This window comes from Gymnogyps californianus, chromosome 4, assembly GCF_018139145.2.
Source record: "Gymnogyps californianus isolate 813 chromosome 4, ASM1813914v2, whole genome shotgun sequence".
In the NCBI taxonomy this organism is placed as follows: Eukaryota; Metazoa; Chordata; class Aves; order Accipitriformes; family Cathartidae; genus Gymnogyps; species Gymnogyps californianus.
In genome coordinates this window covers 43,235,094-43,251,923 of record NC_059474.1, presented here as the reverse complement: position 1 = coordinate 43,251,923, position 16,830 = coordinate 43,235,094, and the positions used below count along the sequence as shown (strand labels likewise).

At 37.6% G+C, this 16,830-nt stretch overlaps 1 protein-coding gene across 3 annotated transcripts in view; it reads left to right on the top strand.

Moving 5' to 3' along the window:
• The window catches only part of PALLD (palladin, cytoskeletal associated protein), a 208,775-nt gene that overhangs the window by 164,013 nt on the left and 27,932 nt on the right, over positions 1-16,830 (top strand). For all 3 annotated transcript variants that reach the window (XM_050895394.1, XM_050895395.1, XM_050895393.1), the window contains exon 10: positions 5,801-6,496. In XM_050895394.1, the coding sequence (XP_050751351.1) occupies positions 5,801-6,496 (696 nt within the window). The remainder of the gene's footprint in view (positions 1-5,800; positions 6,497-16,830) is intronic.

Here is a 16,830-nt window from a genome sequence, read left to right as displayed (position 1 = left end):
AGTTTTTGTGAAAAGGGGCATCTGTTCTCCCTTTACTTCACTTTCTTGCCTTGTCATACATGTACATTTATAACATTTCTAAAAATGAGTAAATATTCCTTCGGTGGATAGTTTAGTTGGAATTACTTTTGTATTCTGAGTATTTCTTTTCAGTACAGCTGTTAATTAATTCATTGCTAGCTTAAGTTGTTGTTTTCATTTTTAACAACTCTCAACCATTGATAAATCTGGCGGAAAACCTTAAATTATATGAGGAATTTTGTCAGAGTACATTTCCAGGTATCAATGACTACTGTCAAATTTCAGATGAATTGGTATATGCATTTCAGTCTCTTAAATAGTAACTGTCAGAAGAAAATTACTCATTTTCAACAGTACCATTTATACCAGTAAAATACAAATGTTGTGGTTGTAGAAAGCAAATTAAACAGTGTGTTTAAGAGCTAGCTTAACAGCTACCTGCCAAGTCTGCTGGGCCAGCTGACTAAGAGCCACAGATGCAGAAGCACTGTGAATCTTATCTAGTGAGGGAACCACAACAGCTCCCAAGCTCCCACTGCTTCCAATTCTCCATTCCTTCTCTGCCTACCAGCTATCCAGTTGGGCTGCCAAGGAGCTAGAGAGATATAACTGTATGTTATACATTCCGATTTTAATAAATTAATAAATTATGAAAAAATACTCCATCCTGGATTTTATTGTATAAATATCTAAGTATACATATAAATATGTTTAAATATATACATATAAAAATATATCTAAACATGTATAGTTGCTGACATGGAAGTCTGTGTTACCTGAGAAGAGCCCTTGCCTTTTAATACAGCATGATGGTGACTGTTTCCCTTTTGGTAGAGCTCTGGCATGATTCTGAAGCAGTAGTATTGAGTTAGAAGCTAGGCCTTCATTGGAAGGTAGATTTCATGGAGGTGACTAGTTGTTACCCCAAAATACAAGTACAGAGGTTTTCTGGCATTGGTTTCAAATCTTAATTTAGAAAACTAGCTCAAGCTTTTAAAGTTGTGGTTAAGTCTGATTATTTTCATTCAAAATATTCCTGTACTTTCATTTCAGAGGTATGTTTTGTATATTGCTGTAGAACTGCACCATCTGTTTCTCAAAGGGCAGGTCGCTGGTAGGATTGCGAAGGGGCCAGTCTGCTTTTGCTCAGGAACGACTTGAGGCAGAAGTGAGCCCACTCTTCTTCCATACATGAGATAGATAAGACTCTTTCTTCCAAACAAAAATTGCTTTTCTTTGTCTGCTTTCCGTTTGCTCCTTTTCCTTTGTTAAGATCAGGAGGGCCAAAATCAGGAATTTAAAAAAGTTATAGAGAAATTTATTTAATCTTGGTTCTTTGTCTGTGGTGGTTTATTTCAGTCTACTTTGTATATTGTGTTGTAAAACACTGAATAAACCTCAATGCCCTTACCACACTTTTTGGCAGATGCTATCTGGATAGGGTTCATTTTGTGTATGACTGATTCCCTTAAGGCTTGGACAGCATCCCCCTACCTTTGGAGAACCTCCCCCTCCAAGATAGATAGCCTGGATAGAAGGGCTTCCATATGAATTTTTGTATTTAAAAGGTACACAGACCAGCTTATACTGAGGAGTTGATGATTAAACTGCAAATAGTAGGGTGCTTCCCAGAAAAGGGACATTTTTCCTCTAAATAAATTTTTTTAATGCTCTTCACAAACCCAGAGATGTAAGATAAAAATAAACTGGTACATATCCTAATATTGGGAACCTGTGAATGAGCTTGACAGAGAACTTTCAGTGTGAAGAATTTATTGCATCCCTGAAAACGTCATCTGCTGTTATGTCCTCTGCAATCCAGTAGCCAGTTCCTATTGAGACTTTCAGAGATGTACAACCATCTACCTGTCTCCCCTCCTCCATAGCACTGTGTCCAGGCACTTGGAGTTATGATTCCTGATGGTGGTTTTTACCAGTTTAGTTCTCAAACTCAAGGGCTGCTCTATTAATTTTCAAAACAATGTGATACAAAGAAAGTATCAGGAAGAAAAAGCAATTATGAAAATGGGATAAAAAGATAAAACAGCCTATTATAATCTAAATGAAGTGCATACCTCAGAACATGAATTCTTGAGTAACTATTAAAATATGCTGTATGTATTGGCATCCTTAGAGAAGATTCTGATCATCTCTGTCTACTATTTTCTCATACAATCGGAGTGTTTTGCTTTTAAAAAGATAGTATCCTGTGGGTGCCCACCAAGAAACCTAAAGTCTCTAGTCTTTCCTTTGAACATCTGTTTTCAAATGTTTCTCACTATCATTTAGCTCTGAAAGTCATCACCTTACTGAGCAGGTTCCAAGTGCTCAGAACTGAACCTGTGCATGCAACTGTTCTTACAGGCAATGCAGGCCTTGCAACTGATGTCTGCTTCCATTAAAATATTACTGCTTTACTGTTTGCATTTCTTTAACTGTTTTAGCATACCTATTAGAACATCTGAAAATGTATATAAAAATCTCAGTCAAGAATATCTGGTGTTGAAAAAAAAAATCACAAATACTGAAGAAGACCTTTTGAAAATATTCATGTACTATTAGGCCTGTTTTTCAGTGAGTTGCTGAAATTTCTCAATATTTGCTTTACCCTAGTTCTGATTTTTTTAAACTACTTTTGCCATTCACTGATTGAATTTTACTAAAAATTTACTTTTAAATGTTCATTCTTACATTGTTAAAATTAATTATTTGGCAAAACCAAAAACTCCACATGAGAAAATAAGTTTTATTCTCTATTGTTTAAACAAGCTTGATGCATTCCCTGAAAGCATGTGTGCCCTTTAAAACACTGGGATTACAAAACATATTTCAGCTAATTGGAAAGAGGATGTAATTAAAATTAAACTAATTTTTCCTGTAATCTCATCCAAAAACTGAACTCTTTTAATTCCCTTCTTTGTTTCCCTACTGATGAGGGCTACATAACAGACTGATTCCCTTGCATAATTTTGACTGCTGGGCTCTCTATATCTGTGGCACAGCAATGTTATCTTTCAGGGACCTACCTATGTAGAGCTTCCACCGCTGTTGGTGTCATTGCAAAGGGACACTTGTGAATTGATCATTCTTTTCTTTTTTTTCCTTCTTCATAATGACACATCCCTAGGATACATCTGCTCAAGAAATTAATAAGTATAGGGCAGTATCTGCTGTTAAAAGAATAGCTCTGAGGTGGAGAACATTGCTTTGCAGACAAGGATCATGCATTTCTACCACTGGAATGAAAATTTGCTCTAAGAAGGTCTTTATGTTTTTTGCTACGTGGACTTATGTGATAATGATTATGTCTGCATGTTATTTTTCAAGCAGACATGCACTTGCTTTGTCTGGACCCTAAGCTGATCAAAAGCTTTGCAAATGGAATTAGTGCTGTCCTGAGATAATAAACCCTGACTTACAGGCGTGTATATTCCTGTGGCCTCAAGTCAAGCTTAGTGTGAGAGCAAAGCAATCTCACGTTTGCCTGCCAACCTTTTGTAGACATATCCTGAATCTGGTCTTTACTTCTGCCCGGATTGGTATAGCAGCAGTTCAGTGGCAGGCATTGTAGTAGTATACTTAGCATTGACAGGGCCATAGATGGTCATTTGTGTTATGCTGTTGGCTGGGCATATCGCCATGTGACTTGGCAATGAAAATAAAAAAGTCCCAAGACAAGACACTTTGACTTGCTTTCAGCACATGTTAGGTAAACATAGGAGTGTTGGAGACAGCTAAGTTTCTTCTATATTCAACACACCATTTACAATACTAAATTTCCCCCATTTTTTTTTTAACCTTAGCCCCTCTGTAATAAATAAAAAAAAATATTGGGGGAGGATTATGATGGAAAATAAAATAAGTATTATTTGTAAATAATTTCAGAGGTATTGGACAGTAGGTCTGCAAATAGTCAGACTAAAGATACAGAATGAGCTGGAAGTAGTAATCTTACAGAGTTTTCTCTTTCCAATCAGAGGTGACCTGAAGTATTTCTGTCATCAGCCAAGAAAATCAAATGATGATGGGAACTAAAATTGTGTTGCTTTAGCCCATTTAGGGAAAGGAGGCTTTAATGTAACTTAGCAAAAATCAAAGAATAAGGTTCAGCCCGTGTCCTGTAGAGTGAAAAGCTGAACTGATAGGGATTTAGAGTCTCTATTGTCAACATTAAAAAATTAATTATAAAATTTACAAGTGAACTGCAACATTTCAATGTTCTTGTGGCTGATTTAATTAAAAAGGAAAATGCAATCTCCTTTTAATTACTGAAATATGTATTGTTGGTGAGATGACTCATGTTACTAGAATTGAACCATCTTTATGACAAAAAAGAAAAAAGCAACTGTTAAATAACTGATTTTTCAGTTTTCTATCCTAAACAAGTTTGCTCCCCTTTTTCTTATATAAACAATCTCCTTTGGCCTGAGATCATAAGCAGAATTATTGTCAGAAAACATTTTCTGGGAAATGTGGATGGTTGGAGTATCAAAATTAATCTTAGACTGGAAAATATGATGATATTACCATTTCTAATTTTGTTGCTACCAACAAAAGTATATTGTTGTGCCAGAATCATACATTCATATGCCATGCATTAAGCAGACAGCTTGTAAAATTTCTGCTTAAATGACCTAAATTATATATACACAATGACACACTTCTATATAATAAAGTATTTATATATTAAATATCAAGAAAAGGTATATGTGCATATGCTGAAAGTTTGTGGACATCTGGAGTATTGAGATAAAGTTAAGATTTCCAGCTGGAACATGACAATTTTTAAGCCAGTCAGTCTTATGTATTTTAAGATGATAGACCACACAGTTAATTTTGATCTCAATGTCATTCAAACAACTGTATTGTGGACAAAAAAAAAGCCAGTGCATGGTCTGGTTTGCTTCACTGCTGAACATTTTGCCCTTTTTTTTTTTTTTTTTTTTTAAATTTAATTAACAGTTTTGAGTGCTCCTGCGTATTAGGTTTTTAGTCTTTATTGTTCTGCTAGTGAATATTTGCATTCCTAAAAGAAATTCTCATTTCCATTTGAGCTGATAGTACTGCAATTAGCAATTCCTCAGAACTGTATTCAGTATCTAAGATACATCTCAGGACCTACAGTTAAGAGTAAAGCCTGGAAAAAAAAGTGGGACTGAAGACATAGGGAAGCTCAGTTCACCGTTTCCTTAGGTTACAAATGTTTCTTGGAAGTCTTCTTTGCTCATCTACAGATACATGGATGGTTCTAACACAGAAGTTGGTCCCTTGTCTCCAAGTACCTCATTAAAAGTATGGCAGTAATTAGGTCTGTCTGATTGGCCCACAGAGGCTACAGCAGAAATCAAGACTGAAGTTGTCACTGCGTAAATATCTGAGGCTTATTATTGAAACAGGGCCATTGAATGAAATAGGCAAGAAATGAAAAGAAACTTTGTTAAGAACTTCAACATTTTTATCATTACTTTTATTATCTGGATTGCTCCTTTAAAATATCCTAAGCATCTTAAAATTGTCTTATAATTTACCTTTTTTAAGAATTGAAGGTTCTGTTAACTTCTATTATGCATATACTTTTTTACTCCTTCTTGACCTCAAAAAATGAACTTTTGTAGCAATGTTTTAGCTCTGAAGAAATAGGGTGATTCAAGATATGCAAGCGCTTTGAACTTTCTCTGCCTTCTGATTTTCCTAGAGCATAGATCAGTGGAACTTTTGCCTCCTCCCCAACCAGCACGGCATGTCTGATCATCTTTTTGTCTATTTTTCCTTCCTACAGGGACCCTATAAAAATACAGCAGCTGCAGAACCAAATTCGTCTGGAACAAGAAAGTGGCCAGTGCTATCGTCACCAACAGCAACCTGATCATCATCAGCACCCTCCCCCTTCTCCTTCCTTTCCTCCTCCCCCCTCCTTCCAGGAGCTTGAGTCCAGCCAATCTGTCACCTCTCCTGTGCCAATGAGTATTCTTAACTCTCATACTTCCCCAACCATGCAGTCTTCCAGCTCCTTCAACTATGCTCGGCCTAAGCAGTTCATTGCTGCTCAGAACATCAGCCCTGCTTCAGGTTATGTGACTCCGTCTTCAGGATCATCTACATCCAGCCTTCCTTCTCCTATGTCTCCAACTGCTTCCCAGAAACAGTTTGGGAGAGTGCCTGTTCCCCCTTTCTCTCAGCAGTTTGCTCCAGAAGGGGAGTATGCCTGGTCTCCTTCTTCTCCATCCCCTCCGCCCCCACCTCCACCTGTCTTTAGTCCAACCGCGACATATCCAGCGTGTGATTCCTTTCCACTTCCACCTCCTCCACCCCCTCCTCTTCCTTCACTTTCTTCACCTTCCCACAGCCTGTCTCCAACTCCCAGATTTCCTAATTCCGGCCAGTCTCCAGCAGCTTTTCTCAGCTCCATGCTGCCATCCCAGCCACCACCCATTTCTGTCAACGCATTAGGCCTCCCGAAAGGAGTGACGCCTCCGTAAGTATCAGTTAATGAGCTCTTTGAGTTTGACTGTACTGAAGATTGTACTGAAGATTATTGCACTTGCTTCATTTTATACTTTTCTAGAGTCCTTTGCTGTTACCTGCTACCTGAGAGAGAGAGATGCGTGAATTATTTGCAAATGCCTCTGTGCTAGAGATGGGATATAGTTTTCTAACCATCACAGAAGTGAGATTCTGAAGTAGTCCTACAGTAGGAACACAAAAGAGGAGAATCTAAAGCTTTAAATTGGAGTTGATGAAAATACGAAAGCAGCAGCAAAAAGCTCTGCATGCCCAGGGTGGTGAAAGGATATCCAAGAAAACCATTCTCATGACCCAGTTCTTTTAATGTCACATATTCAGTGAAATTTGCAGTCTATGTTCCTGTTATGTCTGCAGGTAGAGAAATATGAAGTAAAGAGAGCATTGTTCAGGAGTCCCTATAGCTTTGTGATACTTAAAGTATAAGGTATTAAAGTATACATCTGACAACAAAGTGGTCATAACGATATATTGACTTTTGGCTAGAGTTTTTGTTCCGAGGAAGTTTGGAAAAGGGTTTAGGAGGGGATTTAGAAAAGCAGTGCATAAAAACAAACAGAATCCCTCCCCCTAACAACTCCTCATACTTGTTTTCCCCTTTTGTCTTCTCTAAAGGCCAAAATAGTATTTTGGAGCATGTCAGCTCCCATCATAGATCAGTTTGTCTTTCCACTGGCACTAGACTCTCATTCCATCCTTAGAGAACAAAGAGACATGCTGAAGAACAAAAATGAGAATAGCTGTATCCAAGACTTATTTATAACTTTGTCTAGAAGTTTGTCTAAACATATCTACGGTATCTAGGTGACTTGCTCAGCTACATACCGTTGTGGTGGGAACTTCTGTTATTTCGGTCCAAGATATGAAAAGGAAGAGAAGAAAGAAAACGGACAGATATCAAAGTAATAAATCATGTATATGCTTTAAAAAGCATTTCTTTATCTTGATTTCTGTCATATGGCTCATTGTGGAGTCTGGCCATAAAACAGATTTAGGAGAAAAATGAATAAAACAGTTTGCCCTTGCACTCATAATAGTTGTGATTTTCTGTCTTACTGTGTCCTTTGCACTGGCTGAGTTTCTCTATTGATACTGACTGCTGAAAGTTACATGATTAATTTACTGACAGCTTGACAGGTAAGCGCAGCCCACAAAAGCCTGCAATTACCCCTAATTATCCAGGAAAGGCGCTAGTACAGCTATATAGTTCTGGATAGGAACTGGATTCTCTTTCAAGTTCCCTTCTGTGTGCTGTGAGGGTGACAGCAGCGGCTTGAGCCTCTGCTGTGTCCCTCTTTCCCTGTTATGCTACGTTCATGCACACGTGTTCTCACTTGAGGCATTAGCTGTGTTCCTCCTCATTCCCTTCGATCTTTGGACAGAGAGACAACTCTGCAAGGATGCTTCCCCCTTCTCCATGCCCCTCACTTCGCCAAGCTCAGCAGCCAGTCTGGGTGTGCACGTGATGGTGTGTCTGTCCCCCCGGGGACAAGGCAGCAGCCTCAGGCTCTGAGCTGAGGATGAGGTGGTTGGCTGTTTGGCCTGCATTCCCTCAGGAAATGTAGTCCAGATGGGAGCTGGATCATATTAACCATACTGAATGTATATGTGTATAATTTATGTATATGTATATATACATATGTGTGTGTATATATATATACAATGAGCATTTGTCATCTGAATTATAACATTAAAACATAGCAAAAGATGTACTGTGTGATGCAAAAAGAAATCTATTGTTATGTGTCTTTGATGCCAATTTTTCCCTGGCCTCCTTTTTCATTTTACTGTGTAAGTTACTAGTGTCTGGTGTGTCTTGCTGAGTAAATCATTGTTTCCCATCGTTCTTATACCAATCCTGAGCAATTCTTGCCCTTGCTTTCCTTCCCCCTACTGCTTTTGGTCTCTTCTGCTTTGTGCTATAGTCTCAGTTCTTTTTTTCCCCCACCTTCACCTTTTGCTTCTTTTCCCTCGTCTTTTGCTCCATCCTCACAAATCCTCTTTTCTGGAACACATTTGTCTTTCTGAGACATTGTAGTTTTTGAGCCACTCAGTATTCCATAACCTCAGCCTATAGTCTCACCATGTACTCCATGATCTCCAAGATCCATTGATTGAAAAGGATGATACTGTTTCCTGACAGTGTGCTGTACAGACTGGGTGCAAGGAATGAATTGGAGCATTCGAAGTTTTGCTTCAGCTCAGTGTCTAAAATGCTAGTCAAGCCATTTAGCTTTGTCTCTGCTTCTTGATCAGTCTTATAGTGGTGATATTGAGAATATGATAGTGGGTTGCTGAAAGTTAACTAGGCAGAGTTTGAAATACTTTTCATGGAAATGAGGTACATTTTTTACTAGAGACTCCAAATACTGTGTTTGAAGTGGTAGGATTTCCTCCTTAGACAATAACTTTATGATTTATTATTGTATTTTAACATCAGTGGAAGTAGACTTGGACCTGTCATTGCATTTAGATACCTCGACACTTTCATATCAAGTGCCTTTGGCAGATAAAATGCTCTTAAAACAGTTTTCCTGTCTGGTTTCAACGTTTTCATGGCTCCTTTCTCTTGCCTTGTCTTTTTTGTGTGTGTGTATTTCAGAGTTCATAATTCACTGTTCATATTTTGATTATATGGTCTTTTTACCATGGTTGTTTACTCTCTTCTCTCCCAGGCATGGGTACTGTGACACTGGTAGCCAAAGATCTGAAAGAAAACAATGAATATTTAGCCTTGTCAGAGTCTCTTGTAATTGCCAAAAATGATTGTTTGGCAGAGTAAGAAATTCTGCAGACTATTTTCATAAGTTATGTATCTTGATGTACCGTGGCATTTATTGAATAGTTGCTTAATTTTTCATACATTTCAATGATTTCTTCATTACTAAATCTTAGCACAATTATAGATCTGCTCCTCAGAATCAGTACTTAGTAGGCATCGTTCTTATTTTCTTCAGATTGCTTTTGTGGTAGAAGCAGAATAAAGATAAAGTAATAAACATTGCAGGTGGAGGTAATTATTTTTGGAGGTGGTCAAAGGCAGCATCAGTGAAGTTTTCTGTAAAATGGAAGATACAGTGGTTGTATACAAACCAACAGTCTTCATTTCTCCTCATGGAGTCAGACCTTCCCTCCATCAGCTTTCTTCAGGCATTTCCTTTCTAGTGTGTGTATCATCTTTGTTCTACTTAAAAGAGAAATTCATCCAAGGAGGTGTTGTGCCTCTTGTTATATAAGAGGTCAGACAAAACATTCTAACTCTCTCTTCCATCCCTGTACTCTGTCTGGGAGCCCATAGGCAGTAAATACCATGCTAATGTTTCAGCTAAGGGTTGACGTTTTCCTTGGTTTTGGACCCTGAGACTCTGTGGAAGTGACAGCATTATCTAAACCAGTTTGATCAAATGAATATTCTTTCCAGTCGATAGATTTGGAAACATTGCACTGGGGGTTTTTTGTTTGTTTGGGGTGGGGGTTTTTTTGTTGTTTTTTAACAACACATAGTCTTACAGCCTTGCCTGAATCATGGGAATAGCTACTTGTGAATTTACTACGTTTCATTTGGACGTCTGAAACATGGAAAGCAGCTTTGTGTCATTAGTACCTACTAATTCACCTTTAGATATTTTAAGCATTTATTTGCAACAATTGTATGGTAAATGTTTCAGTTGAATAAAGTATATCTCATCTTTCCAGTAAGCTCTAGACACTTTGTAGTGACCAGCATTTTCAAGCTGTGACTTGTTAGCTTGTCACTTGTTAGCTTGCCACCACTTGTGGTGGTGTGAGCTGAACAAGCTTTGGGAATAACCTTTTTTTTTATTAATGGGGCAGATTTGACAAATTCATGCCTTGCCAGAGCATAGTGTTATTAAACAAAAGAGAAGTGCTGGTGGAACTGCATAGCTAATTAAGTACTTAAGGGAATTATGAACACTCGTCAGTTATTTCTGAGGTAAAACTTGGCTGGAGTAAGATTGTTGGATACTGTTCTTAAAAATCTCAATTCTTTCTTTCTTTACCTAAAGAAAACTCTAAGGTGGGTGGATGTGTTGGACTCAGGTTAGCTTTCGATTACAAAAGACTTGCAGGGAGCAGAGTTAATGCGACAGAAACGTAGAATTGAGGGGGTTTTGTCCACAGTTAAATCTGTAGAAGCTAGAATCTGGTCTTCACTGTTCATAGAAAAAAAAATATATCTGTATGAAAAGAAATAAGTATACTTACAAATTCTAGGTAAGCACATACATTGGTAAGTTTACATGAGCATTTGTGAAAGCAAAAGTAATCCCATGAGAAGGATTTAGTGACTATATAGTGAATATTTAAATAACAAGAATATAAATCCTGCTACAAAAAGGTGTGGAGTCACCCAATCTGGAGAAATGGAGTCTCCTTCTAAGCATAAAAAACATGTATTGTCAGCTACACATGTATCCTTTTGAAAGCAACTTAAAAAATTACAGTATTTTCTTAAAGTACACACTTTTCAGTAAAGTAGACTTTTTCTTAAAGTAGATATCTTCAGTAATATTGCCTTAGTAACAAACAGAAAAAAACCTGACTGTACAGAATTGGTGAAAGAACATGACTCTAGATTTACTACTTTCTGGAAAAGAATGGAAAATGGAAAAGAAAACATTGTTTTGAAGACAAGAATAAAGTATCTTGTAAAATGTGAGTAAATAAGCTGCTTTTATCACTCTACATAATAAATTTAACTGCTGTTTCAATGATCTCTAGAACCTTAAATCCAAATCTTAAAGGAGAATCTGTGGGAACCATGAGAATAGCATCAGAAAGAGATCTGCATTTTTTTTTCCCCTTTGAATCAGAGCTGCTGGTCTGTTCTTGCAGCTGTGTACTGAGACTTGTCCATTGAATTCTGTCTCAAATAGCACTGAAGCAAATATTTTAGTGACCCTTATGTTCCTTGAGTCAGTTAGCAATGATGGTGACCACTCTGAGGAAAAGCTACACTTCTCCATCTTTTTACTTACCGCTTTCAACAGCCTCCCCGTACAAATGCCAACTTTCATTTTAGAGTAAACTGTATTGCTGTCCTATGTAGACTGGATATTTACTTTTCCCATTTCTGTAAGTTATGTCTGTCACAACTGTCAAAAATGGAGGTTACCTACAGCATGATTGATGTGAAAATAGTGATACATAGGAGGAAGTACTTTGATTAAGAATTTCAACATCAAACTGAGGAGAAAGGTCAGGGTGTTTTCTTCCTTCTGAGGGAGCTCACCTCAACTCTGTATGCTACCTATTCAGTCATACCTGGAGTTATCCCTGGATCTCAGGAAAATATATCTGAAGACAATATGTGTGTAACTGGAAAAATTCCAGCAAGTATTAGGGTTTGCATTCATTCCCACCCCCAATTTTCTTAAGCTATTGCTCCTGTCCATTCAACCATTTTTGTTTAAAGTTTCTTGATTTATTGTGTAGTATCCTTTTCCCATGGCTTAGATACTACTTGTGGCTGTTAGACCAACACCTGAGTGGTTTATCTGTGATATCAGATCACTTCTTCTTGATTGTGCTAAGAAGCAGCTCATATTGGAGGCTTTGTTTTTGCACAATGTAACACATTTTTATTACGTACATGCACATGATTATCATAAATACATGTCCATATCAGGTTTTTTGAAATATGATGAATGCATGTTTGTTCCACTTGAACTTTGAAATCCAAGTTGTGCCCCAGATCTAATCAATTAAAGTTGCTCAAAAGTAGAGATCAAGGATTTAACATGGAGACACACAGATAGTAGCCAAAATAACTGACCTACTGTATCCTGACAATCATTGCATCTGGAAGTCTTAATTTTCAAGACATTTTTATCCAGTTCTTTTTCTAAATGGTATTTGCAGATGCTTAAGAAAGTTGTAAGATGACAAGTGAACTTAGCTAAGAGAATTACTATATATACCTCTCTGTTGAAAAGAGAGAGAGGCTGTTTGCAGCATTGCTTTGCAGCTTTTTTTGGTCTGCAGATTGTTTTCTTCAGAGGACTTAATTTTATAACTTCCTTATTTTAAGCAGATCTGAATGCCATAGAAATGTCTGTGAATGTAAAAGCTAGGTACAGTGCTTGATACTTGTGGAGACCTTAACCAGTAGCATTTCATCAACTGGAATAAAGGTTAATATTTTGAATATATTACCTTTTCTCAGTCCAGTGTAGGTTTTTCTTCACATGCTTCTGGCAGTTACCTGTTCTTCTCAAGATTTCAGGACTATGAGAACTGTGCCAGCCTTTTCTACATTCAGGATCAGTCAGTGCTTTAGTGATTTCTTCTTGACCGTCAGTTCTAGCATAATACTGGTAACAATCAGAAATGCAGATAAGATTACCGATTACAAAATGGGTAACATTTTTTAAATTGATATCCAAATACGTGGACATCTACTGAAAAGCAAATGGCACTTACGTATCTATGGTAACCAGTGCAGCATGAGGCAGAGGGGTAACTTGCTCAGGTGGGGAAGGAACTGAACAGGAGAATGAAAAAGTAGTAATTCTTCTTTTAATGAGTAAAAATGCATTTTTAAAGATAAGCCTTAGAAAAACAAATTTTTGGTGGTAGGCATGCAGTTTGCAGGTGAGTTGTCCTCTGTGTTATCTAACCATGAGGAAGGATCAGACTTGCTCAGAAATATATATCATTCATGTCAGTCTTGATCCTATCCAATGCTGAGGCATGATTTATTTATTTTTTTCAGCTACAGTTTCATAACTTTTTCTTGGGTGGTAGAAATAGTTGAACTTTTGTTACCTTTGTTTCATTTAGTGCAAGTCATCCTTAGTCAAGTCTGTGCCTCAGGCATTCCCTTAATTCAGATGCATGTAACGTCACATTACTGAACAGAGCTGACTCCGGTCTCCACAGCATGTATGACAAGATCAGACTAAAACGATTTTAATATGCAGCTGCAGCTTCAGAGTTTGGGACCTGTTACAGTGTTTGTAGTAACTTTGTTCTTACAGTAAATGAAAAGTGTGTTAAGTGGGCAGGAATTAGCTGTATTTTTGGAAGGCTTTAGTTTTAAAGGAAAAATCAAGATTCCGTTCATTACCTCAGTACCAGAGAATTGATTTGGATTTCTGTGAAACTGAGCCATATTGGCTGCAAACAGGAATTTGTTCTTGGAAGGATAACAACAGCCTGCCTGTTGCCCTTGTTTACACTGTAAAAGGTACATAGGAAAAGAGGGAATCACATCCAGCGTGCACTCTGTGTAATTAAAACATGACAAGTACTGCTGGTTTGGCCTTCTTTCTAAACAAATGTTAGGGCAAATACTCAAAACTAAGGAGAGCCAAGCCAAGGTTGCAAAAATCTTTGCTGTCAAAAAGCTCTGTGTGAATTAAGATGACTGAGTTTTGGCAATTTCGTTGCGCCCTTTCTGACCAAAAGAATTCAGACTGGTGTGCTTTTATCTGCGTCTGTATTCAGGCCCTCAGTGACTTAAGTGATGCATGTTTCAGAGGTGTTTAAAATCTGTGAATTGCAGCCTGATTCTCAAAGGCTGATAGTTTCTTTGCACATTTGTGGTGGTGGTTGTGTGCGCGAGACTAATGGTGTCAATATCTTGAAATATGCCTTCTCCAGCTATCTCCTGCTACCTTAATACTCAGAATATACACTGAAAATTGCATCAGGCAAAGAATGAACATACAAATACATAAAGGAATTGGCAGGATGTTATGTTTTATATTACCCCTGAGAAAAGACGAAAAGAAAGCTGATGAGCCACTAAGGAGGAGAGAAATTTTAGGAACTTAATGCATCCAGATAAGGGCATGTAAGGATGGTGAAAAATATTTGCAAAAGCAGCTGAAGAAAGTTTTCTGCCAGGCTGTCTTGACATGTAAACCATCTCTCAAGCTGAATGGATCTGTGCTTCGGAGGAGAGATTTACCAAGGACCTTCTATTTGTTGCTATTGCCTTGTAGCCATTTTGAAATTCATCTCAAGAATGTAGGTCTTAAGAGCTAACTTGGTATGGAGGTATGTATGTGTATATATATTTATGTACATATTTTGAAGTGTATATATGTAGAGAAAGAAAGAGAATCTAAAGAGGGGGTGGACATAGAGCATCTGCAGGAAGAATTACATTTCCTTGTGTACCTCTTCTTTTTTTGTCCCAATTTAAAATAGTCCTGAAAGAGAGAGGTTTTCTAAAGGCATTTGAAGAAATTTTTACTGATACTCATTTTTATAGCTATATTTTTAAACTGACTACTTCCTTGCTTAAATACTTATTTGTAAATGTAAGTAAAGAGAAGAGAATCTATTTTTCAGGCAAGTTGCCTTGACTAGGTCTTGGATGACACTTCCACACCCACTGTGCAAAGCTCAGGATATTCTGGCAAATAACCAGAGATCTGGAAGGTTGTTAGGGAGTCTGCCTCTCCTGTTAAAAGCTACCAGGGATCTCCAGGCCATTGCTGAAATATTTGCATAACTTGTTCTTAAATCAAATTCCTTAGCTTCCCTACATGACTTGTTCCAGGGTTTAACTGTCACTGTTGGAGGGTGGAGAAAGGAGAGTTCTACATTGTTTTTGTCTAAGCTAGGCCTGTTGTTCTTCAAGTTGTTGTCTACTTATCATCCTCAATAGACATGGAGAATCATTGAATGCCAGCTATTTTCTGATGGTTTATGTTTGATTCACCTCTCTATCTTCATTCTCCTCATTTCCTGACTAAATAAACAAGATATTTCTTTGTGTGTGTGTGACAGCTTGTCACAAAAAGCTATGCTTTTAAAACCATCTGACAGTTTTCTTGTTCTAGAACTTTCCAATTTGCTGTATTTTTCTTAAAGTGCAGTGGTAAAACTGGATTCAGTGTCCAACAGCAAAGAATAAAGGAAAACAATGAAGTTTCGTGTCTTGTAATAATGTGTCCCAGAATTATATTTATTTTCCTTTTGAAATAATGATGTTATTGTCCAAGTTTTAATCTCACAGATTCTTGAGAGATGCTTAGTATGTTAGTGCTAATTTTCCATTTGTATTGCTGTGATGCTTTGAACATTTTTGCTGAGTTTCACGATCATTAGACCACCTCTAGACTAATTACGAAGATTATTGTAAATTACAGTTGTTACCTGCAAATGAATTGCAACCTCTGCAAGTTCAGTGTCATCAGCCAATTTGAGAAACCAGCTTTTTTATTTCACTATTCCAGTTGTTAAGGTTTAAATACTAAGTACTGAACTTAGTATACATAGACCTTTGAAAGACCTCATTGGTCTATATTCTTCCAGCTTGATAGAAAAAGAAATCACTGCTGCCCTCTGAATAGCTTTTTCAGACAGCTATGCAGCCGTATAATAGAAATTTCAGCCAGACTCTGTTTCCCTGATTTACTAGGGAACTTACTGCAGCTCCTGGAGGCTTACTCAGAAGCCATAAACTGAAGTGTATCAAAGCTACTTCTTTTTGCCTATCTGCATGTCCTTCAGCCTGACAGAGAGAGAAATGTGAGGTTTGATATGCTTCAATTTTCATTTCCTTATTATCCTACATTGTTTTGAAATGGACTGTAATATTGTTTTCTTATGTTTAGTATGGATGTTGAACTTACTGACCTGTAATTCTCTTGGAACTCCTTCCCCTTTTAAAAATGGGTGTTTGCTTAAGCGTTTTTGTTATCTCTGAGGAGATAACTGATAATGCTTCAGAAAATGCTTTCACTTGTTACTTGAAATCCACTCCAGAGCACTTAGCCCATCCCCCTCTTTTCATGCACTGTTGTGACTTTCTTGGGTAAACTGTGCATTTTACCTTTACAGCCTATTGAGTGCCAAGCATAAGCAGGCCTTTTTCTGCTAAGACTCTTTTTATCATTCAAGTATGAAATTTGTAAGAATGTGAAATGGAAACTATTTCTTAATGTATCACTTGCAATTTTCAAGGTAGGATGCATGTCTCCATTGAAAGCTGGCACAGGGCTTCTTCAAGGTGAAGCCAAATTTGAAATTTCCTGCCTTGAAGTTGGCTGGATTTTTTTTTGGTGTGTGTGTCCTTATCTAAAAAGTGACAAAATTCAGTTCCGTGGCAGTGCTGGGCTCGTGGGGTAAGAGGCTGGAAGGTGAAGGGAAAGACTGTGAGGAGAGAGACAGATGCCACCTTTCCACTAGCCTTCCAGCAGCTGGTCCAGCCTTCCTGAGGGACTTCTGATCCCCTCTTCCCACCTTCTCCTGTGCATTTTCCTTCCATATCTTCCTTTTACATTTACTGTCCCCAAATTTCTTGAGTTA